Genomic DNA, 23696 nt, shown 5'->3' on the forward strand with positions numbered 1-23696 from the left:
TTTATTTTGTTGTTTGTTTTTTCCTAAACTCAGATGGTTCCAAATAGTTGTAGAACACAAACCAGAAACAAACATAGACTGTGGATGATATCAAAGTGGTTTTCAATAGGTTGTGACACTCAACAAAGTGGGAGGGAAAATTGAGGTCTTGATTTTGGAGTTTTGTTTCTGAAAATGGGAGTCATTTGTAGTGGTCAGAACCTAGGAGGCTGGTGTAGTAACATTAAAGGTTCTTTTCACTTGAGGTCACTCGAGTTGATGCACAAAAAAACCATGAAGAAGAAATGCACTTATTCTGTGTGGTATTTGCTACATAAAGGAATAACATATCATATGACCTTTCCCGAAGAGAAGCTGAAGAATCCAAACCAAGTTATAAAGTAAAAGAAAAAGTTGTCATTACTGGCGTTCAGCTGAACAGTTCAAATCAGAAGCGTTCTTTGTTTTTAGATGCATTTCACTCATTTATGACTACTTTTTCTTTCTTCATCACCTCTACAGCAGTTCTTACAACCTAAATCATATTGTTTTGTTCATGTGAGTTCAGTGTCAATAGCCCCAGACTGAAGGATTTTACAGTTTTGCTTTTTTTTTTGGTTGAAGTAGTACAAAATGTCAAAAATTAGAAGGAAGGTCACAGTGGAAAATACCAAGACCATATCTGATAGCACGTCCCGAAGACCCAGTGTGTTTGAAAGGCTTGGACCCAGCACTGGAAGTACTGCCGAGGTGAGTTGTAAAAGTGTTCTTCTTTTTCTCCCCACCCCAGCATCTTCTTTTCCAGGATTTAGATGGTGGGAAAGAGTAGCTCACAAGTATCAGATACTCAGATGTCACTAATGTTAGTGAAAGTGAAAAGAACTTAACATATGGATGTTCAACATACTAATACTAGAATTTTCAAATAATGTGTGTTGTCCCAGCTTCTGGAGAGGAGCAGTAGTATTGTACATATTAATAGTATTTCCACCAACCTAAATTTTTCTCTGCCAGACCTGATGCTCACTGTTGATTTTTATTTTTTTTTAATAAGTTATATTACTGGTGGACAAAAAGTACAGATAAATGTGAGATAATGTGGAGTCATTTGTTTGTTCTGCCACACTCACATCAATGGTATTTCCAGAAATGAGTGTGAAATTCACCCAGTAATGTCTGTCTCTTAGACACAGTGCCGTAACTGGCTGAAGACTGGCAACTGCCTCTATGGGAACACATGTAGATTCGTACATGGCCCTTCACCACGAGGTAAAGGCTATAGCAGCAGTTATAGAAGGTAAATCAAGAACTCACTTTGTTCTTCACATACTGTAGGAAAATAGCTTTTTCAACTGTCTTCTGTTGTGTTTTTTAAATTTTTTTTTAAAGTGAAATGCTGTGGTGTGCCTAATGGTATGCTTTATTGGTAACCAATTGCATCGTGAAGCTGTTTAAAGAATTAATCTGGCAATTTGCAGTGGGTTTTCCCAGGATTTTTGTGTGTATATATCTTTAAAAGATGAATGCTGGATGTGGATTAACTTCTTATATTACTTGAAATGGGTTCACGTACCTTAAAACTTTTTTTTTTTTTTTTTGCATAGCGTCACTGTGGCTTCTGATATGCCTTTCTATCCTTTACTAAAATGCTGTTTTGCAACTACTTACAGCAGTACTCACACACTTGCAGTCCTTCTGCCTTTGCTATAGTTTGATGAATAAGATGTCTATCCATTCTCTCCTGTTGTGAGAAAATAACTTCTTTTCAAAATGTAGTTTTGTGACTTTATCTGTCAGATGTAGAACAGGACATTTTGTATCATAGGAAGAGATCAAAAAAAGTTTCTTAATTTTTCTGAAGATAATATTTTTTATTGTCTGCCTGTTCCTGTGTTACTGTAATTTAAAAATTGCAGTTTTTTGACTGTGATTTGTGTGACATAATACCTTACTTAACTGGAACTAAATGTGGCAGTAAGTTTGTAATATTCTTCCTATAAAGGACAAAAAGATAGAGTTTTAGCATAGTACCTGGTTGTATGAAGACTTCACATTTTACAAACAACTGCACTTCATAATGCTACAGTAATGACAGTGATACTTCTAGATTACGGATGGGCGCACTGAAGCATCAAAGTGTAAAGTAACAACAGGAAGGTGGCCATGAGGTTAGGGTTCTGTTTCTGATTCTTTTTCCTGTTCCTATGGCATAATCTCAGGATGATCTTGACTTTGCTTGTTGGATCTTCCATTGCTTCTAAGATGGTAGCAGCTGGGATACAAAATATATCACTGAGCTTAATATTTCTTTCAGTGCATAAAGATTTTACTCTGTTTTGTACTGAATATTCCAAATGGGAAAAAAGAGTGATTTACTGGTGGAGATTAAGTTTAAAAACTGTTAGAATGTCACTTTCTCCTTGATTTCAGTGTTTGGAACACTCAGTGCATAGTTCTGTTTGGTCATTTGAAGAAAAGTCACATTTCTTTTAATGACCTAAGCTTTGTTTCTGCTTCACTGTCACCACTGACATTTAAGAATAATGTTGATTTACTACTTCTTATTGCTGTTTTTTACTAGCACTATATGAAAAAGTCAAAGGACAGATTTTGCTCTATATTTGTCTGATACATTCAGCATTTAATAAAGTTGTTCTTAAAACTGAAAAGGGGGAGGAGGCCCCTACCTACCACCCCACACACCCATGCCAAAACAGACAAATGAAAAAAAGCTTACTCGTTTTCAAAAGTTTCTAATGATAGCTCTTGGCCAGGTACAGAAAAACCTGCTTTATATACATAATAAAATGTTGGCATTTTCATGCCATTTAACATTACAGAGATTTTTACAAATGTTATCCGAGTATTTTGAATGCAATTTTATTGGTTTCTTGCAAGCTCAGCTAATGCTACTTCTGCATCAGTTCAGTTCAAGCAGTATTCTTTTTAAATTATCTGGGACAACATAATGGCGATTTATCTATGTGTGTTCAGTCAGACCTGCTGGTGAAGTCTTTTGTCTGCTTTGCAAGAGGTTTGGAAGGACAAAGCATGTCTTATTGCCTTTCTGTATTGCCCCTCCAATTTCTTACCTGTCTTAAATAAATCTGATTTTTAATGATTTTGTCTGACAATGATGCCTCCCATAGTTCAGAACACTGACAGAAGGAAAACATGACTCTAAGGTATAAAAGACGACTCTTAAATCTAGTTTTGTTATTACTCCATCTCAGTATTAATGCTACCTCTCCTAGCATTTCAATCTTGTTGTTATAAAAATAAAACCTAGCTTTTTTTTAATATAAAAAGCTATCCTGATGAGGATATTAAGAATTCAGTAACAGACCTGGTATTCTTCCAGGCATATAAAGTAAGGAGAAGCTAACAAGGGAAGAACTGTGTGTAAATATTGCTATCCCACAAGGAATTTTGCTCTCTTGCTCCACTCATAGATTGTTCGTTAGTTGCTTGGCATCTTCCTGCTGGTTCTCTTGCACTATCATCAGGATCTGTGCCGTCATAGTGTCCCTCTCTTAGCCTGTCTGATCCTCTTTGTTCTGGATCATTACACTGGGTTTAAAAAAACGAATCAAACTGGAAGTAATATTAGGTAAGAATGTATATATTTTGCAAGGTGTAAATATTGTTGTATGGGAAAGTGAAACACTGGACAATGTTTCATGAGCATTCAGTTATAATATGTACATTATACACTAATGATTGTCATTTGCCTATACATGTGCATGTGCAGACACATACAAACAGATATTCTCAGGTATGTTTTAACGTGTGTCTGTTGTTAGGGAGTTGTTCCTGAAAGAGGTACAGAAGCAAATGGAGGTCCTGTTGTGAATGTTCATTTCTTAACAAAGCTACTGAATATGGAGAACTGAACTGTTGCAGGAACTGCACTGCTTAAAATTTGAAATTACGAAATTCTACATTTTAAGCCTTATTTAAAGGATGTCCCCAGCACAAAATATGAAGTCATTAAAGAGAAATCTTTTGTTGAGTAGTTTTCTTCTTTCAGTATACAGAGATAATGCTGTGGAGCCTTTTGTGTGAAGGGTTCTACCTGTTTCATACTAGCCACATCATCTTAAATCACAGAGATAAAACTGTAGTTATCTATTGAAATTCAGCACTGTGCATTACATGGAATAACCAAAGGTCCCTTTTGGAGGAAGGTGGTGGGAAAAGTTATGTAGAAAAGGAGGCATTGTATAAAAACTAAAATTGTGGTACACCTGAACGAAGAATCAGCTAGGAGGCCAGCTTGTTTCAATGTGCATTAAGCTAAAGTATCTGAAAGCAGTCACCGGTTCCTGAACAATCATTTCTGAAAATCTGATAGATTTTTAATCTTATTGTGTTAGACTTTTTGGGGGCTTATGATGCTGTCACTTTTGGGGGGAGCAGTAGGGTGGCTACCACAATTTTGGTGTAGTTCTAAAGCTGAAAAAATAACCTCAAAACCAAACATAAAACTGTCAACAAGCCCCAACTCTGAAGCTATAGCTTTTTTCATTTCTGTGATTTCTTGATAGCTTCAGTAATCTTTAAGTAGATTTGAACAACATTTTTACAAAATTAGTTTTTTCTTCCCTCCCAAACTGAAAAAAGCACCAGTTGAGGATGAAATGGTTTAAATGTTTTTTCACTCCAGCATATAACTTTAAAAAAAATAAAGTATTAAAATATCAAGTGTCTATCTAGAATGTACCTGAAACTTCTCTTGCTCTCTCCTTTAGCTACTGGGGTTTTTTTTCTGAAATTTCTTCTCATGAGGCCCAATGTTACCAGTACATTATCTGTGACTTGTTTGCCTTTCAAATTATTTTTCACTTTCACAAGTCCAAATCCTTGTGGCATAGCTGAGGTATTATTAAAAATTAAGGTGTTGAATTGCCACTCCAGTGTTTAAAGATGATTTATTTGTTGAGGTAGATGATAGCTGGAATGCTTCAGACTGTTTTGGTAATGCAAAGGAATTACCTTTCCAAGATGGAAGGAGGGGGGGGGGGGGATGATACCTTGAATCTTAACCTTTTCTAAAGCCACAAACTTTAAAGAAGGTACAATAATGCACACACAGAAGATAACATCCAGCATACAAATACAAATAAGTTACATGATCGTTCTTAGTGCTGAAAGAAGCAGCATGTTTCTGTTTTGTACCTTTCCTCTGATCTAGAATGACTCTTATTTACAACTTCATGGGGAATTAAATGCATTTAAAAATGAGAGCGGTCACTGGTCTTTTTCTCCTTGCATCCTAAGACACTTTATGACACAGTTTAAATAATTAAATATAGATAACATTGCAAAAGAGGAAGTGAAAACAAATTACTGTTTTTCAAGTATGCACAGGTTCAAAATGAAATCATATTAATTAGATTTTTTTTTGTATGCATAATTTGTGAGAGAGAGTTTACCCTTTGTCTATTATGTGACAGAGGATGTAAGAAACAATACTTTCTAAATGAAAACCCTAATTCAGTCTGAAAAACAGAACAAATGTAAATTTAATAATCAAATATTATATGTAACTCAACTAAGGCAGAATCAGTATCTCCTTGTGATTTGTTAGTGTAGGCTGAAAGGAACAGATACAGTAGTTTCATACAGTCCTTTCACAGAAGAGTCTAATTATGGCTAACAGCTGTCACAGAAGTACCAAACTCCATATCAAGCCAGGTTTGTATGAAGAGAAAATCTGTCTTCTTGAACTGAAAGATCATTTGAAGCAGCTTCTACATCCCCTTTCCTTAAGAACTTGTTTAAATCTGAGGGTTGTTATCTTTTAACCTGTAAGAGAGAAATGAACTTGTGAATCCATACTAAGAGGGGGCAAAATTATACAGATGTCTTGTAATAGTATAGGATGTTCCTCCTCCTTTCCTATATCACATTAATACCTTTTATAGAAAATATACCTTAAAGTTGCATGACTAGTAGAGTTCATACAATATTTTGAAATTAAATAATGAAATAACTATGTTACTGCAAGATAGAAAATGGAGAAGGCCTCCAAGAGTGAATTTCTAGTGCATGGTCTTGCAACAGCATTTTTTTGTGTGGCAGTCTCACCAAGGTCAGGGGAGTATGACACCTAGGTCAGGTTATCTCCACTTGCAAACTTCATCTGTATTCGGAGTTGTGCTTCTTGCTAGTCTACAGTAGTTTGACTCTGCATTACTTATATATTCTTTACATATGTACTAAAAAAATAAGAAATATGTATGTTAAATGCAGCTTAGAATATGGAAATGGCTCAAGATATCTTGAAAGACTTGGCAGGAGTGATTGTGAAACACATTTGTATGATGATCACAAAAAGTTGATTTGTTCTCAGTAGGGTCACCTGAAGCTGATCTAGAGTTATAACTGAGTCACACTGTTTTTCTTCCTAGAGTCAAGTTTTCCTTGATGTTCTGAAAGAGTTTGTTTTTAGAATGCGTAAGCCCATTAGAACTGAATTTTTTTTTTTATTCATGCACTTCATTTCTGGGTGGGAGGTTGAGATCTTTTTGTGTATACTAATTAAAAAAAAAAAAAAAAACACAAAAAACAAACAAACAAAACTAAAGACAGATTTTTATTCTTTTAAAAACAGTCTTACAGAACTGGTTATATAATGTTTCTGTATCATACAGGTCACCAGAAAGACCTACTGGAGATCTTCGGGAAAGAATGAAGAATAAACGTCAAGATGTTGAGGCAGAGCCACAGAAACGAAGTACAGAGGAATCATCCTCTCCTGTTAGGGTAAGAATGGAGTTTGCAGGACTCCAGAATCCTTCAGTAGCAATTGGGCCGTGTGTCCTAGAAACCTGATCATGGTGACTTGTAATATTTAAAATGTCTTAATGGCTTGATCATTTTGTACATAGCATATGGCAAAATTTCATCATGAAGCGTCTTAACAATTATTATATTTTGCAGCAATTTCTGATCTTTTAGTCCGCAAAGTTTTTTATAAGTTTCACAGACTAAAATATGTTATGAATACTGATAAACACATGTTTAATAATAGTGCAGACTCTTTGATTATTAGAAAGGAAGTCTATTAACTATTGTTCCAATCATCCACTGGTTTTCCCCGACACTTACTCATATCCATTGTTTACATGCACCCTGACTTCGGTTGTTCATCCCAAATTTGATTTTTACTGTTGTGCTGGTTCATTTCACCTTCCTCTTTATACTCATCAGCCATCCCAACTGCTCACTTATGGATTATGCAAAAAATTAATTCATTATTGTTCTCATTTTCTAAGCATCTTTCTGCAACCTCAAACCCCTCAAATATCAGAAATTAACTCGTTCTAAAATTGTGTTATCTGTTCTTGCACTGATGTTATAAATAGGGGCTGAGTTGGTAGCGTGACCCTACACCTCTGTATCAATAGCATCAGTGTATTCCTGCATCATGTTTTTTAAGACCGTCTTCATATGAATAATGATTAAAAGTTTTTATTTGTGAAAAATCAGTTTTGCTTCTGCAGGTATTAACAGCATTCTTTTCCCCCCCCGCCCCCTCTCGGTTTGTTCCTATTTACTGTGTAAAATGAATTTTTATGTCAGGTGTAAAGAAATCAACAGCAGCTGCTATCATTAAATTAACAGAATGGCTTACCTTCCAATCATGTTTTCAGTTGCTGTTAATTTGTATAAACTTTCACTCTTTTTACTCTTTTACTTAAATGTGTTTCTTTTATTTTCTAATAGTTTGAATAAACTGTTCAGTTATTGAGTACATGGTTGGTGGGAAAAGTGTTTTTTCCAACCGTCATTAAAAATTTACTGTAACTTCTCGTCTCCTGGTACAATTCCAATTTTGATGTAATTCTTACTTTCAATTAGTTAACCCTGTTTTTTATAGTGTTCTATGAATGTACCAATAAAATACTTTTAAACAACTAAAGCCCAAGTAAAGGGCAACTGGAAGCAATAATTAAAAAGAATTGGAGAATTAGTGGGTCTGTTAAATTACCAAGGGATTATTTACAGGATAAGCACACTGCAGAGGAAAAATTACTCTGCTTCAGTCTCATAAAACAGAAGGCTGAGGAAACCACTGAGCTTTTGTATTAGTTGCATGGAGGCAACTCTCGAAATGTGGTATATGGAAAGAAAATATTCTAGAACCAAATAGATGAAGAGGGGGTGTCGTCAAGAATTACATTGCAAAGAACCGTGATATCTGAAAGGACAGAAGACTGAAGTGACTGAACTGCTAACAAAAATCTTGTTCCATCATTAGAGCTGCTATTATGTTGGAGATTGAATATCTGACTTTTCCATCTCTTATTAAAGCTTTTGGCATAACAGTAGCTGGATAAGCAGCATTAATTTTGTTTTGATATAATGCAAGGTAGCTTGTTCCATAAAAAGTTTCATAACTGTGGTTTTTGTGTGTTTTTTTTTTTTAAAAAAAAAAAAAAAAGAAAGAACAACACTGTTCCTGCAGACAATATTTGTGCTTCACCAGGCTGCCAGCCTGGAAAAATGGAGAGTAGTGGCTAAGAGAACTGTCTGATCCAGGTGAAACTTTAAATAGCTTGTTTTGAAACAAGGCTTTTGAGGCACAGAGACAGTCAAAGAATAGCAAGTCTAATATTCTTAGATTTAGAAGCCAGCTAAGGAGAAATTTTCAGATTGATTTCAAAAGATCAAATTACAGATGGTGCTATAGTGCTTCATCAAAAGACTCATAACTTTTTAAGAATGTGGGGAAAAATGTTGGGCATCCCAAATCTCAAACTTTCCAGAAGATATGAAAACAGCAGTTGAGGTTACTGAAGTCTGAGTACAACAGGGATTGGGGAAAGTTTTTGGCTGTACAATGACGGATGAAAGGTAATGCACAGTGAAGAAAGTATTTGAAACAAGTATTTGAACAATTATTGTCAAAGTATTTGAAACAAATCATGAACAATTATTGTCAAAGTAACTGAAACCATCCAGTAGAAAAAGAAGTTATTGTGGACAGCTCAATGAAACCATCTGTTCGAAGTGCAGTCACAGTTACAGAAATAAACGCTCAGATATATAAAAATGGAATAGAAAATGATTGATATCCTGCTGTAGAAATTCATGATCCAGTTTTATTTGAAATGCTGTTTGGTTGTGATCACCTGTATGCAAGAAAATACAGTCAAAAGGTCTTTTTGAAGTGGATAAGGAGGTGAGGAGGAGACTGGAGAAAAGAAAGGATATGTGGTGAATGCATGTAATGTGTGGTTGAGAGAATGCAAATTAGATGCGTCATATTCATACTTTATCCCAGTAGAGAGAGTGTCAAACTTGAAAATACCAAAGGGAAATGCTGTTGATGTTGTATATGACCATTTTACTTGATTTCCAGAAGATACAGTCAAAAACCTGAACAGGTTCCACAAAAGTCTGAGGCAGTATAACTAATATAAAATCTTTCTGGAATAGATTCCTTGTTCTTTGGAGATGTAAGATAACTAGTACAACCTGGATGTATTTAGGAAGAAACTTCCTATATGGACAGCTTGTACAGTATATCCCGTATTCTTCCTTCATGTCTTGTACTATTATTTTCAGAGACAATATGCTGCGTTTCGTGAACAACTACATTGAACTCGGTTGTTTCTGTGTTTCTCAGATTTGTGTTCAGAATTACTTCAGCATTGTATGTTTGTGTATCAGTTATTATACAAATAATTAGATAAGGTTCCTTCCATTATTGTGTTTAATTAGAAATTTTTATCTTCATTTTTTTCCCCCCATGTTATGAGAAGACAGTTACTTTGTAGTATTTGTAGTATTACCTGGAGTACTACCTGGGAGGTGTGTGTGATTTGGGAGAAGTAGTGGGAATAAATATATGTTTAGGAAAGGTTTTTGTATGGAATGTGTATCAATTGTTTCATAATTGTGCTTTTTGTTACTGACTTTGGAGTATCTCCATTGGAAATGGAAGTCAGCATTATCTTCCATCTCTGAAATGGAAACAATACTTGTTCATTTCAGGAAAACTTCAGATTCATTTTATTATATGTTTAGGTAGTGTGGTAGTAGTTTACACTATACAGCTATTATACATAGAGCAAAATCATACTGTGCTTGCTCAAAAGATTCTAGCTGTAATATGTTAGCTTATTCTAGATATAAAGAAATCTGCATTTTTTAATTAGTTTGTATTACTGATAAGGCTGAAACCGAAGCCTCTGCCTTGTAAGAACTGTAGATTTTAGGAGTCTTATAAATATTCTCTCCATCATTGTTGGCAAAATAACACTTCTTGGTTAGAAGCATGTTTTGCAGACTGGATGAGTCTTTTTCTTTTTGGCCGAATTCTTCTGGCTATAGTGGTGATAGTTCATTCAAGTAGACATCAAGTCTTGTGCTGTAGAGTACTGATTATATCTTACAAGCTGTGGAACTTCAACTTAAATACACATTAAAATTCAATAAAATCTTACAGAATTAATCTGTAATGTTGTATTTCTCTTCCTTTCTTAAGTAGCATTTCTCCTGAATGTCAACATTAGTCTGTAATCATCTATCCAACATGTAAATAATATAACTGTGAGCACATACCTGAAAACAGCATAGACAAAGTCTGCTAAGTTGTTGTTTACTCTTAGGACTATCTATAATTTTATTTTTTTTTAGAAAATAATATTATGAAAGCTTATTGTTTCTTATGTAGTAAATGCTTTTTTTTAAGAGTCTGTAGAGAGATAGTTTACAAGTTTGGTTGGAGACAGCATCTGCAAGTACAAGAATGATATGCTGTTGGCCTTTAGAAGCTTGACATTTTTTATTTTTGGCTTATTAGGGGAGAGAAAAAAAAACAACCAACCTGTGTTAAGTACAAGAAAGTTTATAAGGATATGAGGGAAGTATATTTTCCAGATAGTATGAGGGAATTAAATGCGATGAAAGTAATATGTTGAAGACTTTTCTGATGAGAAAATTCAAATATATGTTTTAAACCATTGTAACTTAAATTCGTGATTTGTGTGCCCCAGGTAAATATACTGAATTTCTAAGATGAGATTTGTTTTTCAAGGTGCAGTATTATCAGAATCTTTTTTCTTGATAACTAAACTGAAGTCATTTAGTGTATGAATAGGCTTGGTTCAAGTTGTCCTGAATTGTAAAATAGTATGCTTGAATAAAAATTGTCTATTCCCTTCCCCTATATGGAATAATCCAATAAAATTCCTTTCATAGATGTTTTTGTTCTCAGTTCTTCTGTAGAAGTATGGTTGTGCTGTTACTAAATCTGTTCACTGAAAGGAGAAAATACAGGCTGTTTCAAGATGCTTGTGTTGGTTGTAAGTTTGGAGATGTTAAGTAGTATTAAATCGGTAATGCCTTATGGTTATTAAGTTGGTCTTGAAGCCTTCTGGCCTCTCTGCTGACAAGTTATTTGGGGAATTGTCTTTGAGAAGTTTTTTGAGGTCAGTAGATAGAGGGTGTCCTAACATGTGTGTTTCAGTTTGTTAGTAACAAATAGTGTTGTACTCATAGAAACTAGTATTTGTATTTAAGAAAAATGTTTATTGTTTGCTTATATTGTAGGAATTAGTTGGAGTGTATGGCAGAAGTACACAATTTAATAGAACAGATGCAACCTTCAAGGAGGGCAGTCTAGAAAAATAAAGATGCTCTAAGAAAAAAAAATGATTGCAGGAGAGGCATGTTGATAAAGTTACAGGTTTTCAAATCTCATCAGAGTAGTTTTCTTTTAAAGTAACTTGCTTTGGAGTTTAGTACAATTCTTGCTCGTAGACTGAAATGTCTTTAGTATATATTGTGATGGTGGCTTAGTTGATTTAGCCTTGTCTGCAGCTGATGTCAGCAACCAGCATGACTTAATAGGTTAGGATCTTGTGCATCATTTTAGAGATCCTGTCATGAAATGAAGGAAAAAAAGCACTTTTATTTTCCTTATTTTACAAGCTGCTTTAAATTAAACATGACACAAATTAATTCTTCAATGTCAAGTTTCTTAGTATTATGTAGCGGCTGGTCATTTTTTTCCAAACCTTCTAAGACTTTGAATATGATATATTGAATGCAACAAGATGAGAGGCTTGAAGATAACTGTGTGTTGAAGCATCTGGTTTAGGCCATTAGGTAAAATAAACGCACTACTTGTTCTGTCATCTTTTACATTGTTAAACTAGAGACAAGATTTTGACATTGCTAGTGAGGGGAGGGGGAAAGTTGAGTTTTACTCAGGAGTCACTATCCACAATGTTCTGTTATTTCCTTACTGTGTTTCTAAGGTGATGTTAAATCTTTAAATTAAGTCAGGATCTAAGTCCCAATAAGGAATAGCTAGTGAAATTCTCAGGCATCTCCTTTTCTTGGCATAAAAACAAAGGTTCCTGTGTATCAACACTGAGGAATCCCCAAAAGAAGGCACTGTAGGTGAGAACAAAAAGGATATGGGACAGACTGTATTTGCTTTTTCTGGTTTCCTACTTAAAAAGTTAACCTGAGATACTTCTAAACTTGAATGTTCTTTTTTTTACAAATAGTAAAAAATCTTGGTCCTGTACTTCACTTGAGCCCCAGGGAGACTATTTAGAGAATGTCACTTCAGCAGAGGTTATGGTGCTTCTCTGCAGCTTTACTACTGGAATTTAACAGGGAGAAAAGAGCAGTACAGATTCAGTTGCCTTTTAAAATTACCTTCTTTCCTGTAAGCATAGTCTCTTCTTTGTGTATCCACAGAACCATATGCGACATGCAAAATGGGCGCTACTGCAATAGTTAGTCTTGCCTAATAACTTGGGGCCAGTGAAAGTTCAAATATAAAGCTATCAAAAAAACTTGTTTCCAGTGTGTTTTAGAACTTTTTTCCCCTTCTGACAGCCAAGGGTCTCTGGTTTTGTTTTATTTTATTATCCCCCTACATTCTTTATCCTCTGAAGAGTTCATGGTTCATCTTCTGAGGCTCATCTGCCTTGCATATAAATATTCTTATCTACAGCTGAGAACTCTTAATCAAGCTGTTAAAATTATACTCTTTAAATGTTCATTAAACTTCTGGTCTTAAGAACCTGGTCTGTTCTTTAAGTTCCTTTGTTAAACTTTATTCTCTGATATGTGCTTGATTCTTGCCCTGTCTTTAAACCTTCTTATTTTATGAATCTTCTCTTTTCCCTATCTGCTATTTGCATACTGATTATATGAAATTGCAGTAGAACATGTTGCCTGTGGAGTCTCTGCTTATTTAAGAAGATACTTGCTCAACAGGCTAGAGGGGAAAATGCTTTTTGTGCTATAAAAAAGCAACGGCCGAAATACCATGTAGAATATATGTGCTTCTTCAGGCTTCTTTTAAAATAAAGTTGTATACTCTAATGCAGCATTTTTCCTTTTATAGAAAGAGTCTTCACGAGGAAGACGTAGAGAAAAGGAGGATATCAAAATTACAAAGGAGAGAACGCCAGAAAGCGAAGAGGAAAATGGGGATTGGGAAACAAATAGAGAGGGTGAGTATAATTAAACTAATGGTTCCTTTGCAGCTAGAAGAATTGCAAGATTACTGGGCTGTATATAAAGCAAAATATTTAAAGATTTGGTATCTAAGCAGAATACTTTTATGTGGTAGCCATTAATGTTTGTTTTTAGAGGGGAGCAGAGAAGCAATCTGAGTTGGTCTGCCATGATGGTAAAAACACCTGCTTTTTTTTTTATTCCTTTTTTACTCGGACAGCAAGGAACTGGACCATAAGCTACTCTGTCACATTTGTATCACTGATTGGAGACAAGTTACATGCACAGTAATTTTGAAACTGATCAGTCTGAGGAGAGAGTGTAGCTACTCTGAATTCAAAAGTCAGCAGGTTTTTGTTACATAGTTTGTAGTGGTGTGAACTGTCTCATTAACGAGGGCTCCCTTACAATGAACATAACATCAGCTGAAAGTAGCAATTGGTGCACTGTTTATCATCTGGAAACACTGAAGGAGTGGTAAGAGTCTTGTGTTACCTTCTGTAGTCTTTTTTTGTGGTTAAAAGATGATTTCATTGTCCTTGTTGATATCCTGATTTCATTGTCTGTTTAATATGCTGTCTGTTGAGGGAAAGACTTTTTTTTCGCTCTCTTGAGTCTTTCTACTTCACACTTGTTAGAGACCAAGTTCACCTGGCAGTGAAATTATGGCAGCTTCTAATGAACTGTGATGTTTACATAGTTCTGTAACTATTAGTGTTTCAGAAGTAGTTGTGATACTGCAAGAGAAGAAGACGGACTGGGAAAGAACTTGTGCTGCTGGGAACTGCACCTCTCTATAAGCTGTTCCCATGCATTCATGACACATGAAGAAATTGTATACTGAGTTTAGTTATTGGAAAACCTTTTATACAGTTCTTCTGTGTAGGAAGGGAGGGTGAAAGCTAATGATTTTTTAATGAAGTCATCTTTTCTTTGACAGTTATTTTCCTGAAGTGCTTTTTGAGCATTAGACTTAGATAGCTGTAAACAAAATAAGAAATGTAAACAGAGTGAGTAAAACTACTTTAATTTGCAGTAAGATTTCAGTTGCAAGGCTTGAAACATATGATATCAATTAGTCATGACTTAATGAAAAAGTGAGAGAACTAGCACCTTTTCTGATGTGAAAACAAAACAGTAATAATATTTTAAAACCAGAAATTAAGTGTGCATTTATCCAATGAAAGAAGTCATATAGACCTCTTATTTTCAAGTCAATTTGTAGATGTAATTAAATAAGTGTATCAATTGATTTGTGGGACACTATTAAACAAAAACCTCTAGTATCGTGCATCACTATTTAAAACTATTTCATGTGAGATTTCTCAAGTGGTGCTTTACATAATTTTGGTGTGAAAGCATACTTTTTTTGTTGTTATTTAAATAAATAAAGTTTACTGTCCTTCCCTTGCTACCACAGCTTAGTAATTGGTGCAAGTCTCTGAAGGAAGTTTAAGGTTGGTTTGTTTGTTTGTTTTTAATGAAGTTTAAGAATTTAACTGCAGGTTGTATGGAACTAACTGAAGTTATTTCAGGTTTCCACACATAATTGGAGAAGACATTTTGCTTAGCTTCATTGATCCATTAACACAGTGCTTCAAAGTCAAGGAAATACATATGCTTGACAACCAGCATGCTAAGTATTAGTATTTATTTCACATGTGATTGTTTATTAATCTATTTACTTCTTTTTTTTTTTCAATAAAGACTCTGATAATGGAGATGTTAATTATGATTATGATCATGAGCTGTCTTTGGAAATGAAGCGCCAAAAGATTCAGAGAGAACTTATGAAGTTGGAACAGGAAAACATGGAGAAACGAGAGGAGATAGTCATTAAAAAAGAGGTTTGTGTTATGTAAATGTGAAATGAAAAAAATAAGTAATCAGCCACTTCGTAGGCTTCTGAGTGTTTCCTGGAGACTTGAGCTTCCTGGGCACTATTGTGTTACATAGTAGTAAATAACTGGCGCATGTATAACCTAGTATGTAACTTGGATATTGGTTGTGAGTAACTGGTCAATATCCAACATCATAACCAAGTTTTTTGCTTTATGAAGTTGGCTACTAAATGAGTAGGATTTAATGCATCTTAGTTACATAAAACTAATAAGAACTTTAACAGAGAAGACATGTAGAAGAAAACACAAAGCATGTTTGCCAAGCTCCTTGTCCAACATGTCTTGTAGTAACAGAGTAAAGTACAGCAAAGCTGTGTTAGAAACCCTAAAATCTTGGGGAAGCTTTAAAAAAAAAAAAAAAAGCCTGAAAGGAGGTCTTTCTTTTTCAGACAAACTGGAGTGCTAACTGGGAACCTACTGATTTTAAACTTTTAGTAACAGTTTTTTTAACGTATTACAGAGTGCATCATTTTCTCTTCCTGCCCTTTTCCCATCATCTTCCCTTTATGGTGTTCTTTACAAATGATGTGGTTAGTTTATTTGAGGTAGTTGTGCACACGACTAAGATCTCACATGTACACTGTTAGTGTATTTACATATTTGACACATGTATCAGCATACAGGTAAGCTTTTGAGCATGAGCATGTTTTACCAGTTAGTATATTTTTTTCCTCAAGATTTCTCCAGAGGTGGTTAGATCTAAATTATCACCATCGCCATCACCAAGAAAGTCTAGCAAATCTCCAAAACGAAGATCCAGTCCCAAATCATCTTCTTCAGCTAGTAAGAAAGAGAAGAAAGCATCTGCTGTACCTTCACCACTTTTGGATCAGCAGAGGTCAGTATGTTGATGTGTCTTCTCTGAAAGAACAGAGAACCACAGTGATTTTTATTACTGGGGTTTTCATAATTAATATTTTTTTTTCTCCTTACTTTCGGGACTTCTGATTATGTAACTTTAGGGGGAGGTCTCTAATTTATGCACTGTTGAATCATCTTCTGCAGAAAACTGTTATGTGCATGTAGTTGTCAATTGATTGATTTCATGGTTTACAAACAGTTCTTTTCTCTTTGAATGTCCAGAGTTGCTGGGAGGTGATGAGGAAATATGAACCATTAAAAAATGAGTAGCAGTTTTATTTGAGCCTGCGTAGTGGCTTCTCTAGACAGAAGCGAAATGCTTAAAATTTGACCAACTGCAGATTCCATTGCTATTGCATATTCAGGGAATAATGTTTGACTTTCAAGGCAGGGAATTTCTCAGAATTTAGGAGGGGGAAAGTAGGACGTGTAGGGGGGTGTGGAACTAAGGACAAGGTATGTGAAAATCACAGGAAGTTCAAACTCGGTACCTTACCACAAAAAGTCGGTCTCTACAACCTGTTTTTAAGTTCTTGCTGGCTGCAGGACCTTTTGAATCACTGGTTACAGCTTTTAGATAGGAAAGAAATTACAGCAACAGTGTAAGCAGACACATCTCTATTTGCTAAGCAATAATCACCTTTGAAATAGGGACAAAAGAGTGTTGTTTTGCTATGAGAAGGTAAAGCGTGGGCTAGTATGCTACTGACACTCAGTACACTGATATCTAATTTATAGGATTTATGTCAGTGATAATTTCAATGGAAAAATATATGCTATTTCATATTGTGAGGTGCATATTCAAAAATACCTCGGTGTTTTATGCATCAGGTAGTTAATATTAAATTGAATACATGAGTTGTTCAAATCATTTTGTGTATGTGGTTGGAGTATTGCATTGCAGAAATGGGAGTCTAAACAGACAAGATACTATATCTGGTTCTCTGATGTGTGCAGTTTGTGCAAGGGCATTTTAACTTGGAACACTGGTTCTGCATGAACAGGAACAATTCCTATTTTTGTTCATTTGCTTCAGAAGTAAAGGTTATAAATGGAAGAGCTCAATGTCAGTTTTTACCATCTGCATTCACCCCTCAGCTGAGTACAGTTATTGACTGCTGCTTGCTAATGGAGTGATGAATCCTATCCTAAAAGCTTCAAGGCCCTTTAGGTTATAGCTTTCCTGCCAACATCTTAGAAATTCTTGTTTGAAATAGTTGGCAGTCCTTCATTTTTTTCCCCTCCTGTTAATTTATCTCCAGAAGTTCTAAAAGTAACCAGAGTAAAAAGAAAGGTCCTCGTACGCCTAGTCCTCCTCCTCCAGTACAAGAGGAAACTTCCCTGGGGAAAAAACACAAAGAAAAGCATAAAGCAAAAGAACGTTCAGAAGAAAAGGCAAGGGAGGTGAAAGAGAGAGGACGTGACTTTGAAAGGCATAAGGAGAAAAAAGAGAAACAGAGGTAAGTTACGTTGCATTATTAGCTTTTAACATTAATGTAACCTTGCTTTTAAAGTTATCTTTTGTAGAGCACTGCATAATAAGGGATTTATACCTGCTTTGCCAACAATCTTTTCAGTACTTATTAAATATTTTAAGTCTGTTATATAGATGGATTGATATACTATAACAGATTGGTAGGTTTTAATTCTGTAACTTAACAAATTTGTAGAATGCCGTTTTGAAAGATTTATTACTTTTCAAGAAGTTGGACCTTCACCAGTGGAGCAATTCATTTGCCAAAATCTTTGTCAAAGTCATTTTCTTGTGCCCTTGCCTGCTCTTCTGAAATCTTAGAGGACTAATATATTTCTAAATTGGCAGTGACATGTTTAAACTCTCTCTGATCTCCAGTAGGTTAAAAGTATTTCTGAAGTAGTCAAGGACTACTACGATTTTAGAATTACTTCACTTTTGCATGTATATATCTCAAATCGTGGACTAATATGACTATTCCCATTATTTTCTGAAGCATAGATTTCCATTTAAGTTGAAAAATACATCTGCATTTTTAAGTCCTGTGTTCCCTTGATGGAAATAGGATACATGTTCCTAAGTGTTTACTTTGTAACTGGCATAACAAAGACTAAGGAGTAGAAGACCAGTGAATTGTGTATTTTTGATTGATGAAGTAAATTACACCATTCTTACTTTAAAATATATTATTTCCCTCATGCTTTCAGACTCCATTACTGGAAGAAGGTCGTAAGCAGTAGACCAGAACATTCTAGGTTGTCCTGAAAGGATCAAGAGAGTACTTGGCTTGTTGTACTATAATCAGTATTGCTGTGGTGACTACAGCCTTTTGTTTCAGTGTTGGATTTTTGTCTTTTTTTTTCCCTAAATAATAAACATTAAGAAATAATGTCAAGTCTTCATGATATACAGTAAGTTAAATAGTTGAATGTTCTGACAGTTGTCTCATTCATTTGCAACTGTGATGAGTGTTTGAAAACATCTGTGAGCTTGAGGCTTCTTGAATAAAGTTCTGACATTACAGAAATTTTTAAGTAGAGTAGCAAAATAATTCTCCACTGTTAGGAATTCTGTTGCAGCATCACATGAAATATTAGGTAAAATTAGAAGAATATATTTTTGGTCTTACCATATTCTAGTTTTATATTTTACAGTCCAGTGATTAACAAGAAATTTCGTGTTTATCTTGCATTCTCGAGTTTTGCTAGCTTAAGGTAATTTCATGTATGCATTTATAGATGGAACTAATGATTCCATAAGCTAATTCTTGGTCTTCTAAACACAGATTCTGTCTTGCAGTTGTTTGTCATTTCTTAGAAACGTACTGATGCCGTATTACACCTACTAAACAAGCTGCTGTTTGTTTCCCAGGGATCCCTCTGAAAGCTCCCATAGACAGAAGCGTTCTCCTAGTCCTGCAGATCATTCTGGCAGTAATTCTTCCCCTTCCAGGGAGTATTCACCACCTGCTGCAAGACGAAGACAAACCTCCCGAGCTCCAACCAAGTCAACCACTCACAAACGTAACTTCTCACCCTCTCGCAGGTGGGTGGTCAATTGCGTGAATTTTATTTTCATGAGCACTTCTAGTTTAGAAACGTCCTCTGTTGGTTTGACTGCTTGCTCATATGTGTCTGTTCTGGGAATGTGTGTGCCTCAAACACTTGACCTCTGAGGCCTTTTTTTTTTTTTACCAAGTTGCTACGCTGAGGGTACCTGTCATGTCCAGAACACAAGTCATAGTGTAGGCTGCCATTTATCAGTTCCTCTCAAATGTTTTGGCTTCAGGTGGAACTTCAGAAGTCTGATCTGAGACATAGTCTGTGGTCCTTTGGGAACTTCTTTTTTTTCTTCCCACCTTCCTCCTTCTTAAAAAGTAGAAAATGTGAGAAGTCTTCTATCTTGGAGATGGAGAAAGAGCAGAATTGCTCTGTTCTAAAGTGGGTAAGGTGACACACAGATCCTGGCTCTACACATCTTTCCTGAAAAGCGAACACAACTGGATAAACAGTACAATACGAGGACAGTTCAAGAGAGTCTTCTTGCAGGAATCTTCAGGGAAGATATTATCCTGTTAGTTCTAGGGGCTTAGAAAAAATATTTATCACCCATTAAAAAGAAAGGAGACTTTAAATTTTGGTCTGAAGGAACCTGTAAGTTTAAGTGCTAATACTACTGCAGTCCTAAGCTTGTTTAATGGAGAGGGTGGCATACTTGTTTTCTACACTTATGTTGAAGGGGGGGGGGGGAAGACACCAGATGTCACATATATCTGCATACTGATAAAACAAGCAAAATAAAACCCATCCATTCTGCAATCCTCAGAGTCATAAGCAGGCTCTTTTGCTGCTGTGGTGACTCAGTTCAGCTGGAACAACGTTGTATTGTATTAAGCTTGATGTCACTAATGAACATTTTCACTAAATTGGATTGTTTTTAGGCAAGGGAGTAGTGCAGCCCATTCCCCCTGCAGCTGGCAGCAGTAAGGAAACTGAAAAACACCTTTGCAGAACCCTTTTCCCCATTTTTTTTTTTTTCTTACCTTCTCTAGTATTTTGCATGGCACTACCTGCTTGGGGATTCTATGCAGACGTATCAAGTGTTGTGCGATGGAATGTTAAGCAGCGAAGATAAATGGGCCTTCTGTTAGAAGCACGGAAGGATATTTGAAATGTTTTGTTTGTCACCAAATCATTGATAGACTTTCATGCAAGCCAATTTTGGTAACCCCACATTTCATAATAATGATTTAATGGTGAAAAGTAAATGTAGTCATAGTTTAAAGATGGAAAGCTGTGAAATTATATTAGATTCTGTCAGTCATTTCTGACCCTGACTGGATTTTACTTTGAGTGCTTTGGAAATTTTTCCTACTAATTCTGGGCAATTTGTTTCATTTTTATGTGACAGTGTGTACAAATTGTCATCTTGGAGCCATGCAGGCTGCTTGCTTCCTCAGGAACAGTCATTGGTCAAACCTTCCCTCTTGTGATGGAGAGCTGCAGACAGCATTAGTATGTGTCTATGGAGACAGAGAAACTGACTTTCCTCTTTCCTGCTATCTGTGAGGAATGTTCACTGGTAGCATGCACAAAAGGACTTTGAGGCTTTTCAATTTTCCAGGCAAAAGAATGCATAAGCATCCTGGAGGTAGGAATTACTGGCATCCCTAAGCTCCATCAGCTGGATCCTATGCATTTTTAGGTCTTCAGACAAAGAGGTACAGAATCTTAATCTATTGTTAGAGGGGTCCAAATATTCTCTGGCATTGACCATCATAAACACATCTCAGTGAGATAATCTCCAGGCCTGGCAATATCTGAGCTTACAAGCATACAGACACACTGAATTAAATCAAAGAAACAAATGAAGCCTGTTCTTCAGATTGTCCTAGTTAAGGACAGTTCCAATGGCTGGTTTTATTTATTTTTCTGCCTCAGCCCTTTCTTTCTGCCACTTTTCTGGGTATACTGTCAAGTAGAGATGGCTTAGCTCAAGTTTTGTGTATTGTTTCAATCTGTCCTACAAAAATGTTGTTTGACTTCTCTCGATTGACAAGTCTGAAGTACCTCAACAATCAAGTCAATATGCTTCCTTTAGTGAATGTATCTGGTTCTATAATGGAATCTGGCTGTAAAACCACCATCTTAATGAGATGGGTTCTATGATTATCAGTATATTACTCCATGGAGTTCTGAAGGCAGTTTTCTTGAGTCACTGGCATTCATTAGAAGAATATTACAAGATTTCCACTGTGTTGCCTTTTACCCAAAAACGACTTCCTTATAGATTTGCATTCCTGCCTCAGGTTGCTTGTGATTTCACTTCTCATTCTGTTGCCAAAGCTTTGCTACTTGGAAGCTTGTTGCTCTGTGTTCTTAACAGGAGAATAATTTTAACCTGCAGAGTCTGGGTCTTTAAGAAAGTTTAGCCAGGAGATCCACTGCTGAGTAGCACTGGCTGGAAAACTGTCCATTTGGTGCTTGGATTATGTCATGATAGGCTGTAAGCCTGCAAACCTGAATTACTCAAGCTCTGCAAGATATTTAGCAAAAGCTGTATTACATATAAATCTTTACCAACTGCTGGGCTGTTCCAGAAGACTGCAGGGCGATACTACTGGCTTTCATAAAGTGGTCCCTCATTTGTGAGTCATCTAAAACCGAGAGCTTCATCTTTATGATCTGAAAGTTTATTTGAAGTCACCAACACTGTATATAGACATTTGAAAGTGGAAACTAAAATTAAGTGGGATTTTTGAAGATGTATTGTCCATGTGTGTTTTTTCTGACTCCTCTTTGGAGTCTCAGGAGCTTTGTGAAGTGGGAGTTGAGAGTTAAGGGCAATGCATTTTTCACAAGAAAAGATGCTTGCAAGTTGCTTTGATGCTGATTAGGGGAAAAAAAAAAAACCTATGCTGCTGAGCTCAGGGGCTTGAAGTGTGTGTTTGTCCACATTGGGTCGTTACATGGGATGACATATAAAGAGGAATCTTGTTTACTGTTGTATAAATGATCTTTAGTTAAGTGATAGGATTTCAAAGATGAGAGATACTTTCTGTACTTTTTCTTCATTCTGTTAGACATGAGTTTTCCCTGTTTGTGTAAACATTCATGTTTGCTAAAAAAAAGATATGCGTATGGGTTTTCAGGATCCAGGCCTAAATTGTTTGAAGATTAATGCTTGTAATAAAAGAAGGAAGCTAAAAAGTGCCCAAGGAGGAGACACTGCTTTCTAAAAAAACAATGCTATTGGAAACTAAAGAAGGAAAATAAATTCCTCTTGGGAAACACTGTGTAAAAGTTATTTACCTAACTCCATGAACTCCAAAAAGCATTTTATATTGAAGAGAACAGTTGTTCTTGGTTTGGGGATGGGGGAGAAGATCATGGTTTTTTTCTGACTCCTAGGTGAACAGATGTTCCGCTAGGAGAGCATTCTGGTAGCTGTGTAATATAATTTTGATTGGACAACTTGTTCTTGGATTTTAAATAAACTGTAACCGTTTAAAGATAAGCATGCTTTGAAGGGATATCCTTGGTACCCTCGAGGGAAGACTAGTTTGATGTTATTTTCAGCAGACGGGGTAGAGAATGCACAAATTATTTTAATCACTCTTTTCTGTAGGGTGTGGTAAAAACCTTTCAAATCAAGTTATTACATGTGTGCCTTTTCTAACTCTTCCTTGCAGGTCTGCTTCACCATCAGGTCAGCATCATTCTCCCATATCGTCCAGACATCATTCCTCATCATCACAGTCAGGCTCCTCTGTTCAAAGACATTCTCCTTCCCCACACCGCAAAAGAACTCCTTCTCCGTCTTATCAAAGGACAGCTTCCCCACCTGCAAGGCGATCCTCTTCTCCCTATCCTCCACACTCTTCCTCTTCTCCTCAGAGGAAGCGAAGCCCTTCGAGACACAGATCTCCTGGAAGAGAAAAGGGAAGACACGATCGTGATAGGACTTCACAGTCTCATGATAGACGCCATGAAAGGCGGGATGGTATGAATAAGAATTAGCACTGATGTTTATTTGTTTGCAATTTGCACTCTGAAACTTGATTTTCAGATTGTGGCATTGTCTGCACCCGTCCCAATGGCTAGAGGGTGAAGAAAATACTGGCTGTGTTATCATTCCTATGCTAGTAGTGCTGTTTTCAGGGACTACACCATAGAGTATTCCTGATAGGACTGCTTGTGCAGACTCAGTTGACTGTAAAGATCCTGTAGACATCTGTCGAGGTGTTGTGTAATGCAATGGTGGGTTGGTGGGTAAGTGATCATCTCTTGATACCAGGCATATACTAGTGGATCAGCTGAGTGAAGGCAGGATACTTATGACTATTACTCTTTTGTGTGAGGTGCCCAAGTGCTAATCTGATCCTCATTGATTGCTGTCTGTTGTCTTTTTAATTGACATTAAGTGAGGTGCGTACAAAGGAAGTCATTCCCTCTGGAAATCTGTAAAGCTGGTTGAACAATTTGTGA

At 36.0% G+C, this 23696-nt stretch overlaps 1 protein-coding gene across 7 annotated transcripts in view; it reads left to right on the forward strand.

Annotated features, from left to right (window-relative positions):
• The window catches only part of ZC3H13 (zinc finger CCCH-type containing 13), a 50740-nt gene that overhangs the window by 5748 nt on the left and 21296 nt on the right, over positions 1 to 23696 (forward strand). For 2 of the 7 annotated variants that reach the window (XM_065856993.2, XM_071805598.1), the window contains exons 2-10: positions 607 to 729; positions 1167 to 1276; positions 6636 to 6747; positions 13361 to 13469; positions 15181 to 15320; positions 16052 to 16212; positions 17498 to 17695; positions 19081 to 19254; positions 22901 to 23211. In XM_065856993.2, the coding sequence (XP_065713065.2) occupies positions 613 to 729; positions 1167 to 1276; positions 6636 to 6747; positions 13361 to 13469; positions 15181 to 15320; positions 16052 to 16212; positions 17498 to 17695; positions 19081 to 19254; positions 22901 to 23211 (1432 nt within the window). In that variant the 5' untranslated portion in view covers positions 607 to 612. Of the gene's footprint in view, positions 1 to 603; positions 730 to 1166; positions 1277 to 6635; positions 6748 to 13360; positions 13470 to 15180; positions 15321 to 16051; positions 16213 to 17497; positions 17696 to 19080; positions 19255 to 22900; positions 23212 to 23696 lie in introns of all 7 variants that reach the window. The other 5 variants (XM_065856913.2, XM_065857063.2, XM_071805604.1 and 2 more) reach the window with 4 other exon arrangements.

The sequence above is a fragment of the Patagioenas fasciata genome, chromosome 1, assembly GCF_037038585.1.
Source record: "Patagioenas fasciata isolate bPatFas1 chromosome 1, bPatFas1.hap1, whole genome shotgun sequence".
Taxonomy (NCBI): domain Eukaryota; kingdom Metazoa; phylum Chordata; class Aves; order Columbiformes; family Columbidae; genus Patagioenas; species Patagioenas fasciata.